At 44.2% G+C, this 26,738-nt stretch overlaps 1 protein-coding gene across 3 annotated transcripts; it reads right to left on the reverse strand.

The window, feature by feature from the left end:
* On the reverse strand, positions 1-26,128 carry CAPRIN1 (cell cycle associated protein 1). Of its 3 annotated transcripts, XM_058420893.1 has the most exons (19): positions 25,955-26,128; positions 25,417-25,622; positions 16,996-17,058; positions 15,776-15,862; positions 13,938-14,176; positions 13,742-13,824; positions 12,596-12,733; positions 12,032-12,084; positions 11,860-11,946; positions 7,514-7,669; positions 7,317-7,425; positions 6,841-6,902; positions 5,405-5,515; positions 4,731-4,880; positions 4,424-4,574; positions 3,548-3,742; positions 2,501-2,601; positions 2,036-2,099; positions 1-1,313 (listed from the first exon to the last, which is right to left on the reverse strand). In XM_058420893.1, exons 2-19 carry the CDS (start codon positions 25,618-25,620, stop codon positions 1,249-1,251), a joined length of 2,118 nt encoding a protein of 705 aa, XP_058276876.1. In that variant the 5' UTR covers positions 25,621-25,622; positions 25,955-26,128; the 3' UTR covers positions 1-1,248. The 3 variants fall into 3 exon arrangements, with proteins under 3 accessions (XP_058276876.1, XP_039922177.1, XP_058276875.1); XM_040066243.2 differs by lacking the exon at positions 5,405-5,515 and having other exon boundaries at positions 25,955-26,125; XM_058420892.1 differs by lacking the exons at positions 5,405-5,515; positions 11,860-11,946 and having other exon boundaries at positions 25,955-26,125.
* Between the last annotated feature and the right edge of the window lie 610 nt (positions 26,129-26,738).

Raw genomic sequence — 26,738 nt, forward strand, 5'->3', positions numbered from 1 at the left:
TACAATTTTTATAAACATGTTTTATTTATCTTGCTTATACCATTAGAACTGTAACTGCTGGCTGTCATTTCCCTGAAAAGGGGAAATCAACTCAAACACAGACTGGTGCTTTTCAAAAGACAGCAATTGGAAGGGCAGCAGCAGCGGGCATTTGAGATTTCATAAAACCTTCAAGGCTGCAGGAAAGACAAAAGGACATGTGACCAAAAGTGTTATGATTATCCATTAGGGATTTCCATCAGTACCGGCATCAGTTATTTAGGTGATAATACAGCAAGGTCAAGTATTAGTGACAGACAATGTGCAAGTCATAAGGAATGATAAGAGAATACCAATCCTTACAAAAGTCATTGCTATCAAAGAAACTTAAAAGTGTTTCAAAGAGATATCTAAATACTTCACATCAAATATACAGTGGCCATCCGGATTATAGCTCAGGATTTGTTGCAAAATTTTGTCCAAGTGCCAAATCAAAGCTTTTTTTTTTTTTTCCTTTTCTTTTCTTTTTTTCTTTTTTTTTTTTTTTTTAACCTTGTCTCCTAAAAAAAAATAATTACACAGTTACATTAGCAGTTATGCAAGCGCTCTGAACTCCTTAGCCACAGGACTTGGGGCCCTGGTGATGAGGAGTGCTGCAGCTAAGGGTGTCTCTTCTTTGTCACAAACTGCCTCTAAGCCCACCTGCCTATTTAGGGTAATTGCATCACTACACATCTTGAACTGCTCAGTGCTTTGATTTAATAAGGAAAAGCTGAAATGCAGCTGCTCTACCAAGCCACACTTCACCTTTCCCATCCTTTCATGGGAACATTTGAGTTTTGTCAACTGCCACCACAGTATATATTTACGGATTTGCAGATTTAATCTGAATTTTGTTAAATCGCTTTTAAATGTCAGAAGTGAGTATTTGCTTTTTCCTGCCACTTCAGTTAACCATGGAGATTGGATCACCCTGAAAAATTGCCTTTTTTGCTTTATCCTTAGCAAGGGTGAGGAATCTGAATCTCATGTGCAAGGCTCAAGATGATGCTTAGGACAGAACATGCAGAGTAAACGCTGTTTCGTTCCTTTCAATATCCAGGGAATATAAAGCTGGCAACTGTAGTCCTGTCATTATGGGTAATGAAAATAGTCCCTTTACAACAAACTTCCTGTAAGGGAGAACAAATAGATAGTAACTCTTCTGGTAACATGTATTGTACACTGGCCAGCGTGTTTTTGGCGTTGAACGGAATCCTGTGAAGGTGTTTAATTCACTTGCTGAGCGTTCATCTGAGGCATCCCTCTGTTTGGTCTGGGGGGCCCTCCACGACCTAGAAAACACAACAAGGGGGTTGAACTCTGCAGGAAATCTGCTTAGTTTAAAAACGGTCCTAAATCTTCTGGTCTGAACTCCGTCAGGCTTTGTTGTGCTTCCTGAAACACGCTCTCGGCTTCATCACAGCCCAATGTCGCACGGAACTCCAGAGCTGCACACCTCGGGGCTTTCAGGACCAAGGCAGGCACAGAACCCTGCAAACCTCAACTGCCTGTGGGGTCTCACAGATGCAGGGCACAGCCTCGAGCTGCCCTCACTGACAAGGCACTCATGGCAATGTCTGTACTGAGATGCAACACAGTCTCATCACCAAAAACGTACTAAGAAAAAGGCCTGAGGAAACAGTGATGAAAATGGAATTTAGAAGCTTAACTACAGCCTCGTTATGTGTGTTGGGTTTGTCTCCTAAGGCTTCCACTAATAAAATACAGCCAAGTAGTTCTGCTGCATCTAAATGTCAACAGCAATTGCTGTTCTAACTTCTTTTCCAGGAATTCCTCATTTAACAGCCAGCTAAACATCCACCAGCACTTCACAGGACCCCAGTAATTCAAGGCAGCAGGGTCACCTATGAGGTGAGAGGAAAGTCAGCTTCTTCTTAATTGTGAGCTGCTGAGTAAGGAGTGAAGGTTGCTTTTAAAGTGCAGAACTTGACAAGTTGGAAAGAAAGAAACTTCCCCTCAACCCAAATCAATTATTCACTACTCAGGAAATTACCTCTAGGAGCTCCCCGAGGTCCACTTTGTCCAGAGCCACGTTTGAAATTTTGTTGATATCCATCCTGAAGCAAAGAAATTAAAAAACGTTACAACTTAAAACCTGGGCATTGTTTTTAACTGCCAGCAAAATAAGGACCTTTTAGAACAACATGCACTGAGAAAACACCTTTTAATTTCAACATGCAACACTTCATTAGTTTCCAGTAACCTTCAAAAAATAAATTCTTACTTCCACTAGTGCCTAGCAGCTGTAATAAAATGTGCAGTGACAAAAGCTCTCTCCAGTTACAGGATATGTTGCCCAATATAACTAAGAAATATAAACAGATGCATTTAGTGTTCAACTTCCGAGCTACACAGAGGCACTTTGTCTTCCTGAGCAAGGCAAGCAGCCCCAGAGGAAGGTGTTACGAAGAGCTCAGAGTGCTTTTGGCAGGTATTTCCCTCCCCATTGGTAGCTTACCCTCTGGTAGTTTGAGTAATCCCGAGGAGCATTGAACTGGGGCTGTGTGTAGCCGCTGTTTGGAGTGTTGGAAAAGGAAGGACGGTAGCCATCGTATCCCCCTGCGGAACAGGGCACAAGTCTTTCACTTGGAAATCAAAGCTGCACTAAACACTTGACCTTCTGCTACTACAGAAAGAAAAGCACTAACTGCATTTTACCTAAACCTTTAAAAAAATCCCATCCCTTTAGCAAGGGCTGTTTATCTGCAAGTCAAGCCAATGTCTCCAACATCAAGGCTAATATATTACAAAAAAATGGGAATGAACACCTGGTAAGGGCTGGAGCAGGCAGAGTTCAGCAGATTTCTCAGAGTAACCTGAGGTTTGATTTACAGAACATTCAGTCCAGAGCTAAACATGATCCTAGGTAGGATCTGAATGTCCCGGCTGTGATTACTGCATTCATACTCCCATCAGCTGTGTTTTTATTATACAGGTTTCTTCTCTACTCCCCAGCCACAGGAGGGGAAGAGGACAGAATCCCAGAACACCTGACAAGGAAATCTCTGTCCTATTCCAACATAAACCTCTTTGTAACACTGCCAGCCACACATTCAAGGTCCAGGAATCGTGAACTTTCCCTTATCTCTCCAGAACTACAGTATCACTGCTCCATTCCTGTTAATTCCCTTGGCCTAGTGACTTTTGGACTCTCGTGTTCTTGTACTTCCACATAAGCCAGCCTGTTCTCATTCTGATGAAACACAGAACTATAAAATACACTGTGGAAACAAAAAGCATTTTTGAAATTCCAACTGGCATCCGAATTCCTTGCTTGATGAGTGGATATTTCTGCATTTGCTTATGCTTGTACTAGATGCTTAATACTGCATTGAACAGAGGTGCAAACACACACTTAAATATTGAGTTGCTTATCTACAGCCAGTAAGATTTCTACTACAAGGTCTCCAGTCTCCCAACAGCAGGCCAGTTTAACCCTCCCTCCCCTGACCTGGCATTCCCCCGGGTGAAGCAGGGGTCAGGAGTGTTTTGCAGAGGGGCTCACCTCTGAATCCGTTCGCCGGGCCCCTGTAACCGTTCATGAGGCCCCGGGCCCCGCGGGATCCCCCCCGGGACACCCCTCGGCTGTTGTAGTAAGGCTGGCTGTTCCTGGGAAATCCAGTGCTCTGCTGGGGAGGCTGCTGGTGGTTTCCTGCCACTTGGTGACTCTGGTCCGGGGAACCGTGGTAGGTACCAACCACTGCAGGGGAAGCGGGGGGAAAAAGAAGTAGGAAAGTCTGGATTTCTGTACGTTCCATCACAGCTCTTTTTAAACCCAGCTTTCTGTTACAGAGGAAAAGGATGAGGCTCTTCCTCCTTATTTCACATCCAGTACTTCTTAGCACTTCAGTGGAATGTGAAGGGAGCGCTGAGAGTAGAACAGCTCCGCATAGAGTTTTATTTTTTCAAGTTGCTAACCTGGAAAGCATTTTGCCTGCTGAATTCAATCCGTGGCTCACTGATTCCAGCACAAGATTCCAGGCCTTCGTGACCTTACATCAACTGTGATAAGCAATCCATATTTGCTCTCATTTCTGGCTTACTATTTCCTCTACAGAATGTCACCTCAAACTGCACTGTTTTTTCAAAGCAACCTTAACGTCAGCAGAGCCAGTACTGCACTCTAGTGCTTTCATCTTCAGAATAATCCTGTTTATGTTTTTGGTTTTTTTAAACCCATATGAACCTCAGTCAAACGGCTTAACAGCTGGAGACAGATATACTGAATTTCCCTCGTTGTTGTACATTCAAACCCAGACAGCATAACAGAACCTGGTACTGCTCAGGCGAAAGATCTGCAAGGGAACCTGTGACATGCTTTTGCTCAATCCAGGACTTCACAGACTGATCACCTGCTCTACCACAGCCTCAAGGATTTTACCTGTCTGGAGTTGTTCTTGCTGGAGATCTGATTGTTCTACTTGGTGAGGTTGATTGGAGAAGCTCTGGTTGTAACTGGCCTGGTACTGGCTTTGCTGCTTAAGGGTTTCTGGCTCATTCACAGGAGGAACAGGTGCATTCATGTTGAATACCTGTAAGAGCAGAGATTCACTTTTACGGCTCCGTACAGAAGCACCAAAGTGTGAGAAATGTGAATAACCAACAACTGTCCTCTGTAGCTATATGACTGATTCCACCACAAGGAATGAGTACCAAGCCCAGGGATGCAGTACTGATTTCCTACTCACTGTTTGCATGGATTGGAATGGAGCTGCATTGACGTTGATTCCGCTGCTGTGCAAAGGCTTGCTGGAGGCAGCCTGGAACACCTGTGGCTGGGATGCAGTGGGAAGTGATGATGAGGATGGGGTCTGGTCTGCATTCAGGGACATGGAAGCCTAATAATTAAAAAAACACGACATTTCAGCAGCTCTTGAGGTACCAAAAATTGATTTTCAAAAACTTTGCTTAAAAAAGAACGGCAATGCCTCAGCTTTATCTCTGCTAATGACTGTTTTCCACTTCAGCTCAACAGCCTCGCTCACAACAGCATAACAAGAGGAAAGGCCTAACCATCTCCTCCCTCATTAACTTGAGACACAACTAGAAAAAACTAGAGGGGGGAAAAGGAAGAAGTTTCCAGGCTAACTGCTGTGAAAAAATAAATCCCATTTCCTAAGCCAACACCACCGATGCTCCCATGCTGATGTTGGCATGCTGCATCCAACTAAACAAACAAGCTTCCAAATGAAAAGTCTTCCTGTGGAGGACTTACTGGTCACAGACAGGCTCTGAATTTTGAAATTAAAGGGAGCTGAAGCACTCCTGTCAGCTAAAAATAATGTGACTTATGAAGAAACAGACCAACATTTGATGCCACCTGCAATCAGAGTTCTTCCCACCCCTGTGCAACCTGACTTGCCTGCATCTGGTCAATTGATTCTTTCTGTGGCCTTTGCTCTGCTGTGTGAGAAGGCTGATACATGGGTTGGGAAGCTGTATATCCCTCACTTGTAGAAGAAACCAAGGGAACCTGACAAAATAAACCCCAAAGCCCCCAAAAGTCAGCTGATGCTCACACACAGCTTTGTTGAAAGGGTCAAAGAACTCTGGAGTGGATGGTATTCTCCAGTCTGTGACCCAGCAGATCTTCAAACCAGCACAAATCAACTACTTTTTAACCACCAGCATTCTAACGTGACATGGCTCCAAGCTCAAACACAAGGGGACAAGGGCTGGCTTCCAATGGCCTGAATTTCACATTTTACAGGTTCTGCTTCCACACAGAGAGCAGGGAAAAGTCCAGCCAGCAAAGCAGAGCTCTTTGCATTAAAGGCTGTACTGGGGAGTTTAAAAGGCAATGGCTAACAACTGATGGGGGTGTTCACTTCACACTGGAATGTTCCAAAGCCATGAGTAAGTTTAGCTACTGCTTGCAAGATCCTCCAGAGAATCACTGGTAGCACTGGTTGAGGTAAGAGAAGTAAGAAAGAAAATCCACTGGATTGTCAGACATCACCTAACAGTAAAATAAAAACTAGTACAGAGAAAACCCTCTGCCCAAGAAACACAAGACAACAAAACTGTGGAGAGCACCAGCACTTCAGGAGGTACATACAGTAATAATTCCCTCAGTCCTGTCTCTGTATAAATGACTGACTTGAACCTTGCAGACCTTATCTGGACAACCCAAAGGAAGCAATTTATACTGCCTGTACTGTGAGATCCATCATCTATCTCGACTTTTTTTTTTGTTTGTAAATACCTACAGGGATCAGACCCCTTACTGAGACCAGCAGAGTGCTCAGAGATGCCACACGTGCTTAATACAAAATTAGGAACTTCTTTAATCACCAGACAACTGAAACATCTTAACAAGAAAGTGACTACCTCATGTATGCAGTGCAGAAGCAGAGTTTTGGAGATCCTACTTAAAGCTCAACCAGAAATAGCGCTCAACTCACACAGATCTACAACTCCAGGATTAAAATCCCAATCCAAGAAAGCAACTGACAGAACACAAACTCTGTACAGTTGATGCACGAGATCTACTTGTGCCCTGGCACTCACTTCAACAGACACAGGCTGCCCTGTAACCCCGTGGTTCTGGCTTTGGCATTTCTGTTGCAGGTAAGTAACAAACTGCTTCTCATTACTGGAAATTTGCAATGCCTGCCGAGAATGCAACTAGGAACTAGCAATGCTTGTAAGCAACAATGGGAAGCACCGATTTCCTTAAACTGGAACTTCAGCTTTTTCTTAGAGCTTATCACACAGTCAGGAAATAAATCCTTCTGTATCTCCAATCAGGTCTAATATCAAACTCAAATCCAAACCAGAATTTACTAAACATTTTACCTGCGTCGCTTCTGGTTGCACAGGAACTTGGGTAGGCTGGGCAAGTCTTGACTCAGCATGAACTGGAAGAAAATAATTTCACTTATTACACAGTAAAATCAAACCTTTTACAGAACAGCATCACTGTCTTCTCTGAGCACTTATGTGGAAGGTGATGCCTTAAGCATGGCAAAGCTATACTCAAATTACCAACTCCCGTTTCCATGCAAAGAACCACTTTTTCAAAATAATCCAAAGCAAAACCAAAGAAACTTCGGATATTTCATATTTCCATGCAAAAGTGAGCACTCACTATAAGTAAGTGAGAATTGGAAGTAGAAAAACAGTACAATCACATTTCTGAGAAAAACACACTCTAACACGATTGTACTATTACTTGTGGCGACCTTTTTACTATGCAGCAGCGAGTGGAGCATTTCTGAGAGACGACCTGCACGCTTCGCCAGTATTTCTGTTTAGGATTTACCATTACAAACCTGGAGGGCAAACCATTTGGGGCATGTCCAGACTCTGTGCTGGGTTCATGGGCTGTGCAGACACAATGGCAGGATCAAGCGTTTGGTTCTCAAATTCCAGCATTGAGTCCTGGGGAGAACAAAAAAATAAAAAACCCAATAAAAATCAAATCCACACTGCTGGGTTAAACACATGAATGTTTAGAGTACAGAAATACCTGCATGAAGTTGTAGGGTCCCTGCATCTGTGCCATGAGGTCCTGTACTCGCTGTCTCCTGACCAGGGGGTCTGCCTGAGCCACAGCAGTGAGCGTGTGAGGTTCCGGGACGGGAGGAGACGTCGCCTGCGTCTGTTGCTGCAGGGAATTTACAACCTGACAAGAGACAACAACCAACTGCAATTTCAGCTCAATTTCAGCTCAATTTCAGCTCAACTTCAGCAAAGGCAGCACTGCACTCACCAGACTCGGGAGCTGTTGGCATTTCTGGCTTTTGCCTAACTGGTTATGGATGATGGGATTGCTGTAGTGGTGCTGAAGGATACAGCTACTCATCTGAGCACTCACAGGATTACAGAGTTCACACTCTGCTCTTTTTTCTCTCCACCTACTCTTTTCTCCATGAAAGGAGCATTTGTTCAATATTACATGGAGTTTTCTAGAGCAGGATTTGAGACAGCAATTTATCACCACTCGAAAATTTAAAGGAAACAGGGGAAAAGTAAGCTTTAGAAATATGCACAAATGAGGAACAATTATTTTCTCATAGCTTTTTGGTAAATCTAAGTGGAGTCAGAATTTTTTGGTCTTTCTTAAGACTTCATAATGCTCAATTTTCACAGCCACTGTTATCCCAGCTCCCTGATTTGACTGTCTCAGGAACAGTAGGCAGCATTGCATGACAAGGATTGCCAGACAGTACAGTGAGGGGACACCAGAAGCCCAGAAGCAGAAACACCGACCAGGGAAGGCAAGAAAGCTCAGATTTACCAGACACATCCCATGTCAACAAAGGAACAAACTGCAATGGGCTTTCAGACAGCACCTGATCAGACAGCAGAACCAGCAGCAAAGCTGCACACGGGCACCTCAAACATCCATCAGCAAATGGTTTGAAAACAGACAGCGACAAAGATGGTCAAGCTGCACTTTGATGGCCCTAACCAGTCCCCAACCTGCTCTTTGGGCCACTCCCATAAGCCAGAAATGCCATTTTCCATGTCAACAAATGCCCTTTAAAAATATAATTGTCTCTTATCATTACTTCCCTATTCCAATGAGCTTCTAATATCACAAACGTTCCAGATAAACAGCTAAGCCTTACAACTTAGTGACACAGGATATAAATTACCACACAGGCACCTGGAAGTTCCAAATATTTATGTAGAATATCTGATTCCTTATCAGAACTGCAGAAGACATATTCCTGTACCGCAGCCATGACAATTCACAAACCAGTCCTGTAACACAGGTCTGAACTTTAAGCCCCACACTGCCACTACCCACCCTCAAAGCCTGTAAATTTCGTTTTAATTTCTCAGAGAAACCTACAGCATCTTCCAGCATTCCTACTGCTTGCCCAGATTTCCAAATTTCCTTTGTCCATGGCATTCTGCACACGCAGTTGCCTCACCAACTCCAGGAGCTTGTTCCTTGAGCAAATCCCAAACAGAAAATCTGAACACAACTAAAAGCTAACCACAACCTACATACAGTCCTCTCTGAGACTCCCTTCAGACCCAAATCACCGCTGGTACCAATCCTCAGAGAGGCAATTTGACAATTCCCATGAAAAACACACCCTGAGGCAGACCACACTGGAAAACAAGCACAACTCTGGTCTATCAAACAGTCCCTGAATTTCACATTATGGACTGTTTTCAAATTAAAATTAAGCCCCATGAGTAGAAAATATAAAGACCTTTTGCACATTACAAAGTTTAAAAACTGAAGAAAAAGTACAAGCCAGATCATCAGGTGAAACTTGAGTGGTAAAACCAGCAGCTACTCATCTCCTGCACAATTGTTACCAAAAGTGCTCTCAATTATTTGAGCACTACCACGCAACTGAAGGAGTCCAAGTCACTCACAACAATTCAGCATCTTCAAGAAAAACAAAGAGTCGATGGAATCATCAAGAACACACAACAGTGACAAAAATAACCAACCTTCTCCTTTTTTACAAGCAGTACAGCAGTAACTTCAGATGGTATTTCATATTTTACATTATCTTCTCTATAGTACTTTTATGATGTCAAAAAGAAGAGTTTAGGACCTAGTCCTTCAGCCTTATTAGCACTACCAGGTACTCTGACAGAGTACAACCACAGCAGGATCAAAGAACTGAACAAATTTCAAGTTGTGTGAGGTAAGTTAACCTTGTCAGCAGGCAGAGCTGCCAGACACAACGCAAGGAGTCTGACAGGGAACAGGCAAAAGAGAAGGAAAAGTAAAACCCCAAGTTTAACGACACCACAAACCAACAGAATGAACCTGTATTTTGTCAGTCTGAGAACAGATTTTAATTCTGTTGAAAATCCACCCAACCCAAACTCCACAATCTAAGACACACAGAACTTCGTGTACAACCAGACTCAGGCACTAATTACAGAAGCAACAGTTAAAAAAATTGAAACCCCACAAAATAACAACAAAAAAACTCCATAAACAGTATTACCAATAAAGCACATCTTCACCAAAATTACAACATCATATAATCCAAATACACTTGGAAAATTCGCAAGCAAATTATTTCGTTTAAAACTCATGGAAGAACCGTACAAAAATCACCCTTGTGAAGACATCATCAACTTCCCAAACCACAGAAATCCTGACTGAGGGTTAGTGAAAAAGGGAGGAGTTCATGATATCCTCCCGCTTTGTGAATAATTATGGCAATTCTCTGAGCACATGTTCTCTTACAGGTTTCAAAATTCACAGCTATCAGCGGACATTCTGTGTCACGATCTTACCAAAGCACAATTCAGCTACATTCTCCTGGGAAAGGAGATTGTGGTACCAGCAAGAATAATTTTACAGGCAGATATTCTTGATCTCCCTTTTCTGTGTTATAGCTGAGAAAATAAAGTTCTTTATGATGAAGAAACAGGCTTCAACTTATTCAGCTGACTGGGAAATTATGAGTTTCTGAAATCTGTCTGTCACCAAACTACAACCTGAATTATATCTCCATCCATACTCCTTACATTAAGAACTACAGAGAACTGAACACTCTGGACACTGGGTAGAAACACAGATATAAAATGTGTATAACTGAAGCCAATCAACCATTAATTTTAAAACGCTGTGCCTTCTAAGAATACTCAAACCAAGCATGACTAACGTGTGGGTTTAGAGCGTTTCTTCCATTTTTAAAGATAATTCTTAAAACACATTCAGTAGCAGGGAGTAGCATACGAGTTTTTAAAATAAGGGAATGAAATACTAAGACAAGGAACCACCAAACTCCTTCACATCCACAGCAAAGCTGACTACTTAGTGTTAGAAGCCTCAGACCCATTCTCAGTATTATTATATATCTCTTAGGGGTCTTCAGCAGTGTAAAATAGGAATTTCAGCCATACTCAATGTAAAATCAGCTAGATTAGTTCATCAGATGTAAACAGCTGCTGTTTCTTCAGCACTTCACAGGATGATGAACACTTACTCCACTCCTACACTTAAAAACAGCCCAAAGGCACCAAGAGAGTCTAAAAAACTGACCATCTGCCATGAGCTGCTGCAGAAGGCTAAAATCAATCACAGCTGAACTCTCCAGCACCTGAAAGAAGCTGCCCATACTTGTTTTTAACAGACAGATACAACTCAAGCTCCAACACATCGAACCTGTCCTTTCCCACGCACGAGGCCCACAGATTCCGGCGCAATAAAATCCTGGACTTGCACACGTAGCCAAGTGTGAGTGCAAATCACCGAACCGGTGCAAATCACCAACGCCAGCGCACCACAAACACCACAAGTGAACAGCCACTCAAAAGTGAAGTAGTTCCAAGTGAGATACTTGAGGAACTGCAGCTCTGGGAAGCAGAGACGTACACACATACACAAGCATATTTTAACATCAAATGGTGCACAAAAGCAATCTGGAGTAGGTATTAGTTGAGTTACTCATTTTCAGCTCCCTCTCCAAGGACCTGCTCAATGAAAGCACAACTACACCACACTGTCAGCAGCTGGGGAGATAAACTCTCAGGTTCTACATTTGCAGCTAAGTTCTCCAAAAAGAAAAAAAGAATTCAAAAAAAGTCTTTAAAGTCATTTTAAGCATGAGACTTTTAAGCCCTGTCTTCCCAAGCAAGCCGCTAATGAAGAAAAGCAAGTTCTCTGCAAGACTAAATAGTTTTTTTTTTTTTTTTTTTTATTTTAGGTACTCCTGAGCTAAGTATGTAATTAAAAAAAAAATCGAGTAGTGAGTCCAAGCCTACTTAAATTTATGTATTTTTTTATGTATTGGGGGAGAAGGGATGCAATACTAAAACCTCTGATGAATTGTGAGCCAGCAGAAACAGGGATTGCAATTTTACCTGCAGTACACAAGATCTTACCTCAACCGTTTCAACTGTCCACTCATCTACCTGTTCCTTCTCACTACTGCTGAACTGAGTCTCTGCCATGAATTGTCTGTTTACATACTAAAATAAAAATAAGAAAGGGTATGAAAGTAAAAGTAAGTGGCATTGAAGGAATACAAAATGACAGTCTTTCAGTGAAAAATACCTCAGTTGATTCAACTTCAGCTGGCTCAGTAAATTCTTCTGCTGGATCGGGTTCTGGAAGAAAAAGAAATAAACCATTTATGTGGGAAAAACCAAATAAACAAAACCCAAAACAACAGCAATAAAGACCCCAATCACCCTCGTGTTATAGACCTAGAAGATACGAGGTTAGACAAGAAAATCTCGTGTCTCAGAATAGTAAGAAGAAATGTCATGGGCATTAACAGAGAATTAGTAATAACCAATATTCTCATAGCTTTGAACTGAAAACAAAAAAACCCCTCCATTAAATTCTTGCCAGGGAGTGTTATGCCTTCTCCACAAAAGGGAAAAATGTCCTGAATTGCCTTAAAATTGGATACAACATTCCCAGGTTTCTTTAGTAAGTAATGACACTGTCTGCTTCAGGGAACCACTGAAAAATGGGAAAAGCCTCAGGCAGCCAGAACTTTCATCTTGGATGGTTTCAGCACTGGAGAGGAACCTTTGCAATTTAATCACTCTGAGGACTGCAGAGACAAGACAGACCAACACAAACGCATCAGTCACATCTTCCCCTTCTCACCAGCCTCTGCTGCAGCGTCTTCTACTGCAGGTGCAGGTGCAGCCTCCTCCTCCTCACACAGCCCATTCTGGTGGTTGTGGGTGCTGTCAAAGTAACTGGTCTGAAGAATTCGTTCAACGACCTCCTTCAGCGCTTTATCTGGGAAAATGGAACACAGAAACATCAGCACCACCCCAGTCCTCATCATCATCTTCTCCTTCTTTCCTTCCCATAGATCACATGCACATTTTATCACACTTTACTGCCCCAAGCCAGACCATGACCACTACTGGTCCAGGATTTCTTCTCTTACTGGGTCACATTCAATAAATCCATAAATAACCCACTGTCGTTCAGAAAAATCTGAAGGGCAAGAAGGATCTTAAGAGTACATACAACTCTTCTGAAGCTTTGTGGAGCACTTCACAGCGAGGTCAAGTTAATGCATTTAATTATTAGACTTATTCCTGTTACTTAAAACCATTGCTGTAAGACAATTTCTTCCAAAACAACTGTCAATAAAAATAAATCTACACGGGTACCACCTGATTCAAGAAGGTTCTTCCCCTGAGGCAGAGTGGCTCAGAAGAGCCTTTGTAAGCAAAGAACACTTGCCCTCGGTGCCTCAGATGGATGCTGGGGCATCTCAACCCAAGACATTGGCCCCACTGGCAAAGCAGCATTACTGGCTGCCTAGGCCAGGTATTTGGGACTGATTTCCACAAAAAAGCAGTCTGGCTGGCATGGTCACACCCTGATCTGCAGTTAATCAATGAAAACAGGGCAAACCCACAAGACTTTTTGCAGGAGCTAAGGAGGAGAGAACATCCCACCAAGAAAAGCCATTCCAGTGTATGCATTCACCTTGTTCACACCCAGGTTTGCAGGAAACAAACAACTGTTACTGAGTACCAGCAGAGTACTGCTGAAATAGCAGGAACAGACGCAGCTTCTACACTGAGTAATGCTGAGCCAGTATAAAAAAATACACCACACACTGAGTACAAACTTCACCAGTCACTGTTACAGCCCAGCTAAGAGCTGAGAAAAAGCAGCTCCTCTAAGAACTCAGGGATAATTAACTACCCAAGTCCTCTTACTTCAGATGTGTCTTTAGTTCAGACATAAATTCAGTGTGCTGTCTCTCCATGCAGACACTGTACTTACAGGTTGTTCCACAAACTGGTTTTTCCTTCCCTTCCAGTAAGTCCCACAGGTGAACAGATGCTTGCTCATACTGCTCATTCAACCTTAAAAATTAATTAATAAGAGTTAATTTCTTACCCAGTCTTTAAATTACCATACTAAATACATTGATAACTGACTGGCAATTAGAAAGAGGAGCACTTTGCTGTTACCCTACCTCATGCTCATGTCTCGTTCAGGGTAAACCAGCTTATAAAACTCATCCAGCATTGTCAGTTCCTCCCCTGTCAGCACTGGCACCCCATTGGATCCCTGCTTGAGGTCGCTGCGCACTTCATCATCCCCCAGCTTCTCCAGAATAAACTGCAGCTCCAGCACAGTCTTTAAACGCTTCTGCTCAGCCTCCTCTCGCATCAGCTGCTCCCTACGAGCTGTCTTCTTTATTGTTTTCTGGATCTGGAACGGACCCAAGGGAAAAACAGGTTGGAAATGTCTTTAACTGCTAAGAGAATCTACAGAGGAAGGCAAGAGGAAAGCCCAAGTGTTGGGCTCTTCCAGCGGGCAAGAGCAGAGCCCAAGTGTTGGGTTCTTCCATTTGGAAAGGCTTGGGTGATCCAGATTTTTCACACTGGCCACAAAGAGAGCAGGGACAGAGAGATTATTCACTGCATCCCATGATAGTAGGAAGCATTCATTGGAACTACCAGGAGATCAGCTTCAAACAGATAAACAAAAGTACTCTTTGTTTTTTTTTTTTCATGCACCACAGGAGGGAACTCATGGAATGTTTTGCCATGAAAGACTGGGGAGATACACAGGATCAGCAAAGCTCTAAAAAGGATTTCAACAAATTCTTGGAGATGACATCCTCAGTCAGACATCCCAGGGAACAAGCATGTGCACCCACTGCAGCATTCCTAGTGAGAGGAGCAGGGATGCAGAGGAGGAGACACCAGCAGCAGCCTTGTGCTCTGCACTGAACCTTCCACAAGGTCTAAATGCAGCACCATTCGGAACCTACAGGATGCTTCTTCCACTCTTCATCTTAGTCCAAGCATCCAGCATCCCAAGTTCAGCTGGTTCACTTTGGAAATGTAATATTCTCTTCCAAAAAATCTATAGTGACGGTAACTTTCTCACTTGAAACGTCTAAATCTCATTTTTAAAAATCAAAGACATTATCTTAAATCAACTAACTCCAGTCAGGAAAAACTGCAACTATGTTTGAAAGCAGAGCAATCCGGTACTCCTGCATTCACTGGCTTCTTTTAGCAGTCAGCTGACCAGGGAAACACTTCAGAACAGACTTGTCCAGAAAAGGACATTCTCCATTACTAACATTCTGTAAACACAGATGGAACTATGATGCCAGAAAATAAAGAAACAGGTCGGCTTAGTCCTACAAATTAATTTACAGACACAGCCAATGTAGAAAGCAGTTTATGACACAAGGCTGCTGCTGCCCTTCAAATTACTCCAGCCAAATACACTCCTTAGAGCAGTCAGCTCTAACAACATCCACTACTCAATCAATTCCTCCAATGCTGCTGCTCTTTCCAGAACTCCCAGATGTTTAGAATTTAATTTTCAGTCACAGTATTCTGCATCCTTGATAAAACACCAACCCAAAAGATTACCTATTTCGTAGTATCCAGTTAATTTACCCTTTACAAAAATAGTATTAGCTGTCCCATGATGTAGTTGCAGATTATATTATTAAGAAATGAAAACCCTATGAAATCCCTTTAAGAAAATGTTACCAGTGGCAGCAAGTGACCATTTTTAATGTTGCATGACAGACTGATCCGTGATCACCGTTTTCAACACTTGTGTTTTGTCAGAAAATTACATTATCCTTGTTTCCGTACATTTACGTAGTACATCAGAAATTCTTCAGAAAGCCTGACATCAACTTACATAACGAATAGAAGAAAACAGTCAAACATACATGAAATCAAAGGCAATTTATCCCTGTAAAGAGAGGTGACTGCTGCCTCACTGGAAGAGTTTAAAGTGTTTGGATAACCCACATGGCAATGCTTGATCTTTACTTACATCTTGGCTCAGAGCCATAAAACTCCTCTGCAGTTCCTTAGCAAATTCCAGATTATTTGTCACTTCCTGGTATTTTGACACCGCATCCTTAAAAAAATCCAGAAAGACCACAAATGTAAACCATCAGCACAAGGACAGAATGTATGCTTCCAACAAAAAAATTCCCATTTTGTAGTTCTGAACTGAGACACAACACCCCTGAATGAGACTGCAACCACCGTGCTAAGGCAAATTCAGATTTTCACTGGCCCAGATATCAAAGACTTGAGTATGTCCTTGGGGCCTCCAGTTTCTTTATATATGCTAAACATATATAAAAGTATGCCTTTATGTGCTCTCATGAATGATAGACTGGTTTCATGCCTGGCTGTGGCCAGTTCCTGACAAAAACTAATTAACAACAGGGAGAATGGGGGACAAGAACAATCTGGCAACTCAGAACTGCTCAAGAGTTTGAGAATTAATGCATTGTTATCTCCAGTCAGAGCCAAAATTAGAATATACAGAGCATAATGTTCCCTTCTCCCGAAATCTTTGCTTTTCCTCTTCTAAACCCTATACTCTGATCTGCACCAAAGCAAACCAAATTCCTCAACCCATTTGATAGTACTGAGGAATTACATCAAATCAGAATCAAACCAGGGGGGCATGGTTGAGACGTCTATATTCCTGGGTTTCCCCAAACTAAGAAGATTTTTATCAAGCCTGTTAGTCAGGCTTCATAAAAATCATGAGCTTCCCTCTTCAAGATGATGTCAGTTCTCTATCGTGGCTAATCTTCACAACAGGCCACTACAAAATAAAAATACACAGATCTGTGGTATTTCAGTTTTCAGCTGGCACAGAATCACCAAAGTGACGATGAAATCATCCAAGACACCAAGGGAATCAGCTCATTCTTTCAAGTGTCAACAGCTGCAATAGTGGAGTTGCATTTTTTTCCCTTCACTTTCTCAGTGTTAAAAATCATCAACAAAACACTGCTGATTACTGAGCATCTGGTGATCTCTTGAAGTATCAATGTGCATGTTTGCACCATACAACCAAATTTAAACTGATACTTGCTTTTTATTTACTACGACTGCAAAACTGCCGCTGAATCAAGCTCCACAATAACCTACTTCAAGAACCAGCCCCAACAAGGAGAGAGGCAGCACAAAACTCAACAAAATAATTTAAAAGAAATCTGGTTAGGATTTTTTTGTTGGTGTTGTTTTTACCAGTTGATCTTGATTCAGACGTTCTCCCTTGTTCATTCGTTCCTGGTAATCATCAAGTTTGCTCTGAAACAAAAGAAAAATGCTGTTATGAAGAGGCAAAAATCAGTTTAAAGCTTTTTTCTACTTGTGCTAAGAGACTCTAAGATGTTACACAAGCCTAACTGTCCTGTAGAAGAGTACATCAGAAAAAAATGTCTTCTGGGTTAAAATGTAAAGTAAATATTTTCCCAAGAGATAAATGTTTTTTGTCTTGTTTATTTGGCTACTACAATGTCTTCATGGCTAGTTGGAATTTCCAAAGAAATTCACATTCCTCCTAAGGGGAAAAGCACTCTCAATGCACATTTCCTTCAGTCCAAACACCAGAGAGCTGAACTGAGGGCTGAGGCAGAGCTTATCACCACTTTATCACTACAATACCAAAAACCTGACTGCAAACCCCCACTGGCAATGCTATTAAGATTCAGAACTATCACTTAAGATAGTTGTGAAGAATTTTAAACAGTTTCTAATCCTCTCTGCAAGAATGCCCACCAACACAATTCGTATTAATAGCTCAAATAGTTTTGTTCAAGAGCATTAGGATTTTTTTTTTTCCCCACGGGAGGAAAGTGACAGAAGAATCATCAGGCTACTTTTCAGCAGGATCAGTTTTCTCATCTGCTCAAACACTAAACCGTGCACAAGAGTGGCATCAGCCAAAAGCAGGTGAAACTCCTGGGTGCCCCAGCGACAGATTCCACAGGCTAACTACAAAGGATCGTCAAAAGGAAACAAAGCCTGGAAGGATAACACACCTAATTTTAAGCTCTTTTCACCATTTGGTATTATCACAAATTACTGCATTTTGAACGAAATTTGCCATTACCTTATTTAAAAAGTTATTAAAATGAATCCTTAACAATTATCTTCCCAATCTGGGATAAGAGAATGTGAAAAGCAGAACACTTAATTTTGAATGTCAAAGAATCAAAACCCTAACGCCACCACTGTCTCAAGAGTTTACATTTGCCACTGACACCTTGTTTGGCTGCTGCTGCTCTTAGTTCCAGGCTTTTCAGTGAAAATATTTTACTGATATTTTTCTAGTTAATTGAATGTCTATGCTCAGCCTTTCTGGAAAGATCAAAGTCTGTGGAATAGTTTACCAGGCAAGCTCCTCTTCCAAAGGATGCCCATCAAAGGATGTATTTGATGCCCACCATCACTTCCTGAAACCAAACCACCCCTGTGAGTCTCAGTCCTTTTGATGTCACTTTTGGTGCCCACAGTTTGGATTCCTGCAAGCCCTCCAGGTCAGAGAGAACATTTAACTACTTCACCTTCCAGTGTATCAGAGCCAGCAAGGGCCCAGGCAAAGTCAAAGCAAGAACTTGCAGAGCTCCCAAAATATATTACTGGGAATTTCATGCTGGGGACAGAAACTACACGGTAACAGTTGTTAAATGCAGCAGCACAGTTCCTAACAGATCAAAAAAGTAGCCCTGGAGAGCTTTTGGCACACTGCAAATCTAACTCAACAGGAAGTAAGGTCAGGTTACTCTTCCCCATCCTGAGCTCAGGGCAGATGATGACATGCTTGGACAATCACAGGACAGCCTCCTGATTTGGGAGTGTGGCTGAGCTGTGAAGCCAAAAGGGAGGTGAAAGAGCTGAACCACTGCAGTGCCCCAGCACAAAGCCAGGTCAACCCACACCTCTAATGGTCGAAATCCTAAGGCAAAGTGGCTCTGCAGACAAGGAAATTTCAAAGGAAGTTCCTGTTTGCTCAAGTCACCAGCTCCCCTGCTGCAGATTACAACTCCCTTGGTCACCCTGATGCAATTGTTTGTGAGGCTGCTCAGTAAATAGACTGCAAACACGAGCCAGCTTGAACAGGGTCTATAAAAACGCATTAAAACAAATTCTGTGATCCAGTTTCCAACACAAACCCATAAACAACAGCAGTGAAACAAACTGGGTGGAACACTATTCCAGAACACTACTTGGTTTGACTTTGTTGAAGAAAACATGCATTGCAAAATTACACTGTGAACGCAGAATCCATTTTGGTGGCTGAGGGCATAAGGGAGGGAAGAGACAAAAATAGCTTAAATAACTATGATTTTTTCTGTATACTTTTTCCATGCATGTTTGGTCCTTTCAGGTTGAGGTATTGCAGAAACGTACTGAACAATGCACAAGCTTTTTCTTGAATGGTCAAACAGTCTAAGGTCTAATGTAAATGCTTTGCTTGTTTTTATTCAGCTAAAAAGCCAAGGGTAATACGCCTCTTTCTGTTAGGAACAGAAGAAAAGTTACTTGCCTTCACATTTACTTCTTAAAAATATTCCTGTTGGGAAAGTAAAAGCAGAGGAAGGAAAGCCCTGTCAGCTGCAATGCAGAGGACAAGCCAACGTGCATTTAGTTAAATGTTACCACAAAGATTTCGACTGCCAAGTAAGCATTTCTCTATCAGGGCAAAGACACTTTTCAGATCCAAAGCTGCATTACACAGAAATATTAAGTAAAATGCCTTTCTCTGTAATCTGCACCGTCAACTAACAGCAATCCAAGAGCAGCATTAGAGCTGTAAAACAACTGCAGTGAAACTCCTGCTCAGGAACCTACTGCAGTGCCTGCAGGAGAGGAAGATTCTCTCCATCTTACCCCCCCTTACACAACTTCACCCTCACTCCTCACAGAGATATCCGAGCATGAAAACCAAACCAGCAAGAAAAAAGGAAATCCAGTGGCAAAGTGAGCACATGAATTCTGTATTGAACAGCTCATGAGTCAGCAGCTCCCAGTTCTGCAGGCAGCAAGCCACCCTGCTTCAGCTTTTTCCACTGAGATTCCTGAAGTATTTTAGAGTTTCCTGGGGGAAAAGCACCACAAGCAGGCTCCTGGGGCTGTGGTGTTCATTGTTTAAGTATGCCCTGAATTTTGCATTAATGGGAACCCAAAACTGAGTCACTTTGTTGCAGTAATAGGCAGTTCTCTTCACCTCCTCTGAACTGTCTCAAAAAATGTAATCCCGAAGTGGAATCAAAAAATGCAGTTACATGGCATTACCCTCCAAACCAATGCTGGTTTTAGAAATGCCTGACCACTGAGCTGCCACTTCCAGTGCCGTGCTACAAACTGGATCACTGGAATCATCAGATTAAAAATAACCCTTAAAAAAGGGGGTCAGGAGCAGGAGGGAGGCTCTATATTTAACCAGATCATTTCAATGCTATGGTTCTACCAATTACAGCAGCACAAGTGTGCACAACAAGCTGCAAGGTGCGAGGGGACAAGGTAACCTCCGTGAACAGCTGGAGTAAACCCTTAGTAATTCAAACCCTACTAAAAGCTAAGAAAAGATGGAAAGGACATTCCAAGTCTGTTTCCTGAGGCATCTCAAAAATTGAATGTTTTTGACAGCACAAAAGCAATTAAGGTAATCCAAAATTTAAAACAGCTATGTAATACAGGTTGCATTGGAGCCAAATAAATGCCAAGTTACAAATCAGAAGTTTATTAACCTGTTTTACATCCCCGCACTGTAATTTGTCTGTCCTCCACCATCACCTCCACACTCATTCACATTTTGCTTTGCAGAAGACACTGTCCAGAAATGACAAAAAACCCCCTCACAAACCAAAACTAGTCTTCTATTTTCTCAAAAAAAAAAAAAAAAAAAAGGCAAAAAAAAAAGAAAAAAAAGAAAAAAAAGAAAAAAAAAATTAAAACACTAAAACACTTAGCAAGGAAGTTCAGAACCTCTCAAAACTCACCAGTTCTGAGAAGCTTTTTCAGTCCTGAGTTGGAACCAGGAAGATGGAAGAAAGTAACACCAATACTCCAGAACACAAAACATTTACAGGTCTTCTGTTTAAACTGAATTTATTTTTGGAATAGCAGTTGTAGATATTCCGGTGGGTGAGTTTTTCCCCATGGTTTGGGAAGTTCGATGGTTTATTAAAAAATATTTGCATAATGTATTAGTTTTTAATTGAATGACAAGGACACATCAATTCTGAGACTGCACTTTCATGGTCAGTTAACCCCAGAGGGGAAAAAAGCTTCCTCAGTAACCAGAATTAAGTCACAGAAGAGTGGAACCTCAGGTTTTGGTGAATGAACATAGATGTTTTCTTTGCAAATCACCACCACACACAATTTCCTACAGAAACACTGAATTTACAAGGAAGTTGACTACACTGTAGGAGACCTGGATTTTGCTCTACACCTCATTTTTGTTTAAAAACTTACTCTTACAAGCGAATTCTAGAACACAAATGTGTCTCTCCCAACACATTCCACGTCTTTTTCTTCTGAAACAAAAACCACAATCCAAACCCCAAAGCAGCATCTGAAAAACTGAAACTAGAAGATGTTTCACAGCTCCTTGGACTCATCATGTATCCAGTTAACTGTGAGACAATCCCTATCCTACAATAAGCACTTAAAACCAAAACAGACCAGGCTGAAACCTCAAAGTACCAACCACCACAGGATTACACAGATTAAACTGCTTGGGTTTTCAGACCTGAAGCTTGATATCCAAAATTCCAACCAGGAGATGTTTCAAAGAAAGACTCAGACTGTTAATATATCGTCTGAAATGAATTTTACGATTTGTTCCAAAATCGTGTTAAATCTCCAAAGATAAATTTCAAACCAAGCCTCACAAGGAGAGGTTCTGGAGCCACTCGCAAGCCCGGAACATCCAAGTGGCCCAAATCATGGACAAAAGCATTGAGAAAGCTGCCACCAATGAGCAGCTTCAAACCTCCTGCTACCAGAATGGAAAACTGATCCCAGCTTTTACTCCAGGCTCCTGTTTCCAATGGGAAATCCAACATTTTACTGAACCGAGTCATGCCAACTTCAAATGCCCATCAGCTGTTCTGTGAGAGCTTCTGTGCAGCAAGGACAGCAGCACCTGTGAACTGCTCACTTTGCACCCTGGCCAGGGCTACACTCAGGAGGAAACTCAGACAAGCTGATAAAGTGACAGCAGCTCAAGTTACCGGGCACAGGCAAGATGTGCCATCTTTCCGCCTCCAGACACCAAGCCCACATCAAGGTTTTAGGCTCACAAGTCACCCTGTGAACATCTGCCCAACCCCTAACCCACGTGTTAGCGAAGAATTATTTCACCCCTTTGCCAGAACATTTGTCTGATGAACTGTTCTTACGTGGCTCATGCTCTATTACACAAGTTGAAAGCAAAAATAACCAGGGTTTTTTTTTGATTCAGCCCTGAAACAAAACCAGAGTTTGATCTATATTCAATTGGCTTAAAAACTGGAAAGGATTTTCCCCTCTAAAAACAAAAACCAGAAGAGCCAGGGAGAAGGAGAAATTGAAGGTGAAATATATTCTCCTAGGGAACGTGAAGAGCTGGCAGGATTCTAACCCCAGACACCTGAAAAACACCTGGAGCAGTCCAGGCAACTTTTGAATCAACTAAGCTTGTCAACATAAACTGGAGGTGCACATCTGAAGGTGCTGGAGAGAAAACACCCCTTTAACTACCCCCTTCCATGCACACACAAGCACCTTGTCTTCTAAGAACACAGGACAGCATTCCTATCCTCTCCAAATACAAAGAGATGAGGGGATCACAGACGTTTCCAGGCCACGTTTCCACATCCATTTCTGAACAGCAATTCAATCTACCCCAACCCCTTTTAACACCAGCAATACTCATTCCTTCAAATGAGGTCACATTTAGGAAAAGAAAATGAAACTGTAATTAATAATCCAGAGTCTTTAGTTTATACAGAAACATTCAAAATAGTATAGACCAAAGGTATAAATATTATTTCCATTTGTCTTTTGGTAGGCACATTATTTTATCCTTGTGTTTAGAGGTAAACATGACTAATTTCACTCCAAAAATGCAAATTTCTTCATGAAGAGTGATCTTTCCTCTACTAAAAGCTGCACACTCCTTTTATTTTAAACTTAAGATGGTACCTCTTCCAGAGCAATCGTTTTTCATCCTTCTGAAATGTGACTGAGTGTATTTTCTGTGTTCATTCTGTGACACAAAGCTCTGAAAATCATCTCTACTGGCCTTCGTTAGCAGCTGCTGACAAAGAAAGGATTAACTGTCCAACCAAGCACAAGTTCCCAGCGAGATTTACAGCATTTCTCACCCACTTCTCTCTGAGCAGCATCCAGCACAATTTTACTTTCTGGACGGTTGGAAAAATTAAAAATAAATTCTCGTCCAAAGACGCAAAATATAAGGAAATCCTGGTGTGTACAATGAGCTTTGTTTTAAGACACAAAGCATGCAATGCTCTCTTTATTAGAGCACAATTTACTACAGAACTCGATTCCCCCACCAAGGGAGAGGCTCAAGCCCACAGATGAGCTACTCTGCTTTAACACACCAAAACCTGTTTCCTCTCATGACTTCTGTAGCGCTTATGAGTCCTCCTTCAGGAAGTTTCAGAACTTCAGCCCATTAGGACTTAGGAATCTTTGAACTTTAATTCATCAGTGAGGGCCAACACGGAGCTTTTCCTCTTTAAGCCCCAGCCCTTGCCTTTTCTTGAAGCCCACAGTGCCCAGCACAGAGTACTCAAAAAATAAACGCTTTCAGTAACTTTCACGGAACATCTTCCAACAAAAGCCACGTCCAGCAAAAAAAGGGCACTTTGTCCCTTCTATTCGCTTGGTAGGACACTAAAACGCCACTCAAATAGAATGGAATGGCTAAGGCAAGTGTAAATTATGTGTAAATAATTTAAAAGTAAATAAAAACACTGCTCCCAAGGAAAGCTGACCCTCAAACCAGTAACACTGTGCTTTGTCCTCTTGACTACTCCCAACTACAGAACAGGTCAGAATGTTCACCTGCTAACCTTAGTTTTTGAAATGCAAATTTTTAACATCACAAAAAAAAAATATTCAGAGGATTCTTATGTATGCTGGGTACAACATACAAATTAAATTTCAAACGATTTTTTTTTGTATTGGAGCAACTAGAGACAGAAAGATCTGCTCTCTTTCCCAAGCTGAGGACCAGTACTGGTTGTGCAGATACTCCCGTGTATTAATGTCCAATTAACAACAGACATCTTGTCCTGTCTACACACAACAGACATGGAGGAAAAGCCCCTCTGATTCTAAAACTTACCTAAAAGGTCCTGGCTTGCTGCTTTTTGCCGTGTCATTTTTAAAACCCAGGAAAATCCCACACCCAGTTTTGAAGTGGGAAGCTACACTGTACACAGTGTATTTATACAGTGTATTATTGATACACAGTGTATTGTTTACAGGCGAAGCACAGCTTCCTTCCTTTACAGCCCACCTGTACAGACTAATTTACTGGGAATAGTCCCACCTCATACAAAATGGAACACTATGACTAAAAAAATTAATAGAACAGTTATTGTGCTCATTCACTTCAAAAAATAGAAAGGTATTTAAGGCTGTGACACAAACATAAAATTATTTTTTGGTAATTTTAGCTCGGTGCTGTGGTGTTTTGAAGCAAGTCTTGAGGCCATGTATTAGTTCTTTTTCTCAGATTCCCCATGCTCCGAAGGTTGTAAAGCCCTGCGAAGCTCATTTAATCTGCCACCACCCAGAGGGTGCAAAGCACGCCGCGAGTAACCACGACACCCTCTTCCTCCTGTGCCACAACTCGAACCGTCCGAACAACCACGGATTGAGTAGCCGCTCTTTCTAAAAATAACCCGTCAAAGGCCGCTTCCAGCTGAGCTCAGGCTCCCAAAGAGTTGAGCTTAGGGCGATGGAAAGCGAGCGGTGACACCGGGGCGGGGTGGGGTGGCCCCGGCTTTGTGCGGGCGGCACAATGAGCTCCGCCGGGGAGGCCGGGCCGCCGCCATGTTACAGCTCCGCGTCCATGTGCCCGGCGCCGGGGGCACCGCAGCCTCTGCCCGCCCGCTCCGCCGGGCACGGGCACCGGGCGCGCCCCGGCCACCGCACGGAGCGGGGATGCGGGGAGCCGAGCCCCGGGATGGCGCGGCCGGGAAAGGCCCCGCCGCGGGGAACAAAAGGCGGAAGGAGGGGGAAGGGGAAGGGAGCGGCGCCGCCGAGGGGGCTCCGGGCAGCAGGGGCGAAGCGGGGGGAGGCAGCCGAGAGCCCTCCGGACTCTGCTCCGCGGGCCGGGGAGAAACCGGGCCGGGTCCCGGGGAGACGGGAGGGCGGCGGAGGATGGGGCAGGGGGAGCCCGGGAGGGGAAGGGGACAGGCCGGGGGAGCGGCGCTCGCCCTTCTGGAACCTTCCAGCGGGCGGCCTCTGGGGGCCACGCCGGGAACAACCCGGGAGGGCTCGGCGGAGGGCCCGGCACAAGGGAGCGGAAGGGAAACAGGCCGGACCGGCTCGGGGGCCAGGGGCGGGCGGAAGGCGGGGGACACCCGGGGTGGGCACCCGGAGCGGGCTGGGCTCCGAGGGGGACGTGGGGATCACCTTCTTCTTCTCCAGGTTGCGCAGCTTCTTGTCGATCACCCCCAGGATCTGCTTCATGGCCTCGGTCTGCACCGTGGTGATGTTCACACCCGCCGCCGCCTGCGGGGCCGCCGCCGCCGGGGCAGCCTCGCTGCCCGGTCCCGCTTTGCCGGTGCTGCTGCCGGTGGTGCTGCTCGCCATGGTGCTGTTGGTAGCCGAGGGCATCTCTGTGAAGGAGGGAGGGCGGGCGGGGGGAGAGAGAGAGAGAGAGAAAGAGAGAGACAAGAGAGCGGAGAGAGCGGCGGGCGCGTCGCGGGGGGAGCGCGGACGGCGGGGACGCGCGGGAGCGCGCACGCGGCCGCGCGCGCACGGCCGCACCTGCCCCAGCGCGGCCCCCCCCCCCTCAAACCCGCCCCTCCCTCGGCGCGCGCGGGGCGGCGGTCACGTGGCCGCGCGGGGCGGCCGCCTCGCGCCCAACGGTCATTTTCCCTTCACGTTCCCCTTCCACCCCACCCCGCCCCGCTCGGGGTGTCCGGAGGGGCCGCGCCGCCCTCCTCACCCTGTGCGCGACTGAGCCCGGGGACGGGGGGGAGGGACACGCTGCGCTCTCTCTCGCTCTGTAGGAATGGCCGCCTCAGCCACGCTCCAGCCCCGCCGCCCGCGCTGGTCCTGCTACCACGGGAGAGAGACGAGAGAGAGAGAGAGAGAGAGGGAGGGAGGGAGGCAGGGCGCGGCGGCGCGCACGCCGGCGCGTAGAGGCGAGGCGGCGCGGGAGCGCGCGGGGGCCTGGCCGGCTCGCGGGTGCCCGCGGAGAGCGCCTGAGCCCGCGGCGGCAGCTGGCGCGCCGGGCGGGCGGAGGAGGCGCGGCGCCGCGGGTCCTTCAGGCGCGCGGCGGGCGCCCCAGCGCCAGACACAATAGTGGGGCGTCCCTCGGGGCGCCGGCGGCGCTGCCGCCTCTGTGCCGGCACGAATGGGGCTCCAAAACGCGTTTTTTTGTGCCCCGGGGCGAGTCCCTGAACCGTGGAAGCGCATCGAGGCTGTAATTGAGCCCTAACAGCCGCAGTTCAGTCGCCAGGAACAGTTGCTTCATGTGTCTTTCAGGCTGGGATTTGCGTCTCCAGATGCCATCTCTGTATGTCCCTACGTAACATGTCTGATTTTAGCCCTGCGCGTTTCGGTCACCAAAAAGCTGCCGCCGCTCTATGCTAGCAATTCGTTATTTCAATATTCACGACTTTAATAATGAATAAAATATGACATCGGGGTTTCTGTCAGGCCGTTTTGGGGTGAATGCTCCCGCTGCTTAATGCGGCACAGCTGGAAAATGAAATGCCATTGCCTTC

Source organism: Hirundo rustica, chromosome 6, assembly GCF_015227805.2.
Source record: "Hirundo rustica isolate bHirRus1 chromosome 6, bHirRus1.pri.v3, whole genome shotgun sequence".
Classification (NCBI taxonomy): Eukaryota; Metazoa; Chordata; class Aves; order Passeriformes; family Hirundinidae; genus Hirundo; species Hirundo rustica.

Bases quoted from the DNA above. Each gene is read 5' to 3' on its own strand.
- CAPRIN1 (XM_058420893.1), bottom strand. From the start codon at position 25,620: ATGCCCTCGGCTACCAACAGCACCATGGCGAGCAGCACCACCGGCAGC. The intron at 13,825-13,937 runs GTAGGGTAACAG...TTAATTTTTAAG, and splicing joins GAACGAGACATGAGCATGAG to GTTGAATGAGCAGTATGAGC. The intron at 11,947-12,031 runs GTATTTTTCACT...TTTTTATTTTAG, and splicing joins CTGAAGTTGAATCAACTGAG to TATGTAAACAGACAATTCAT.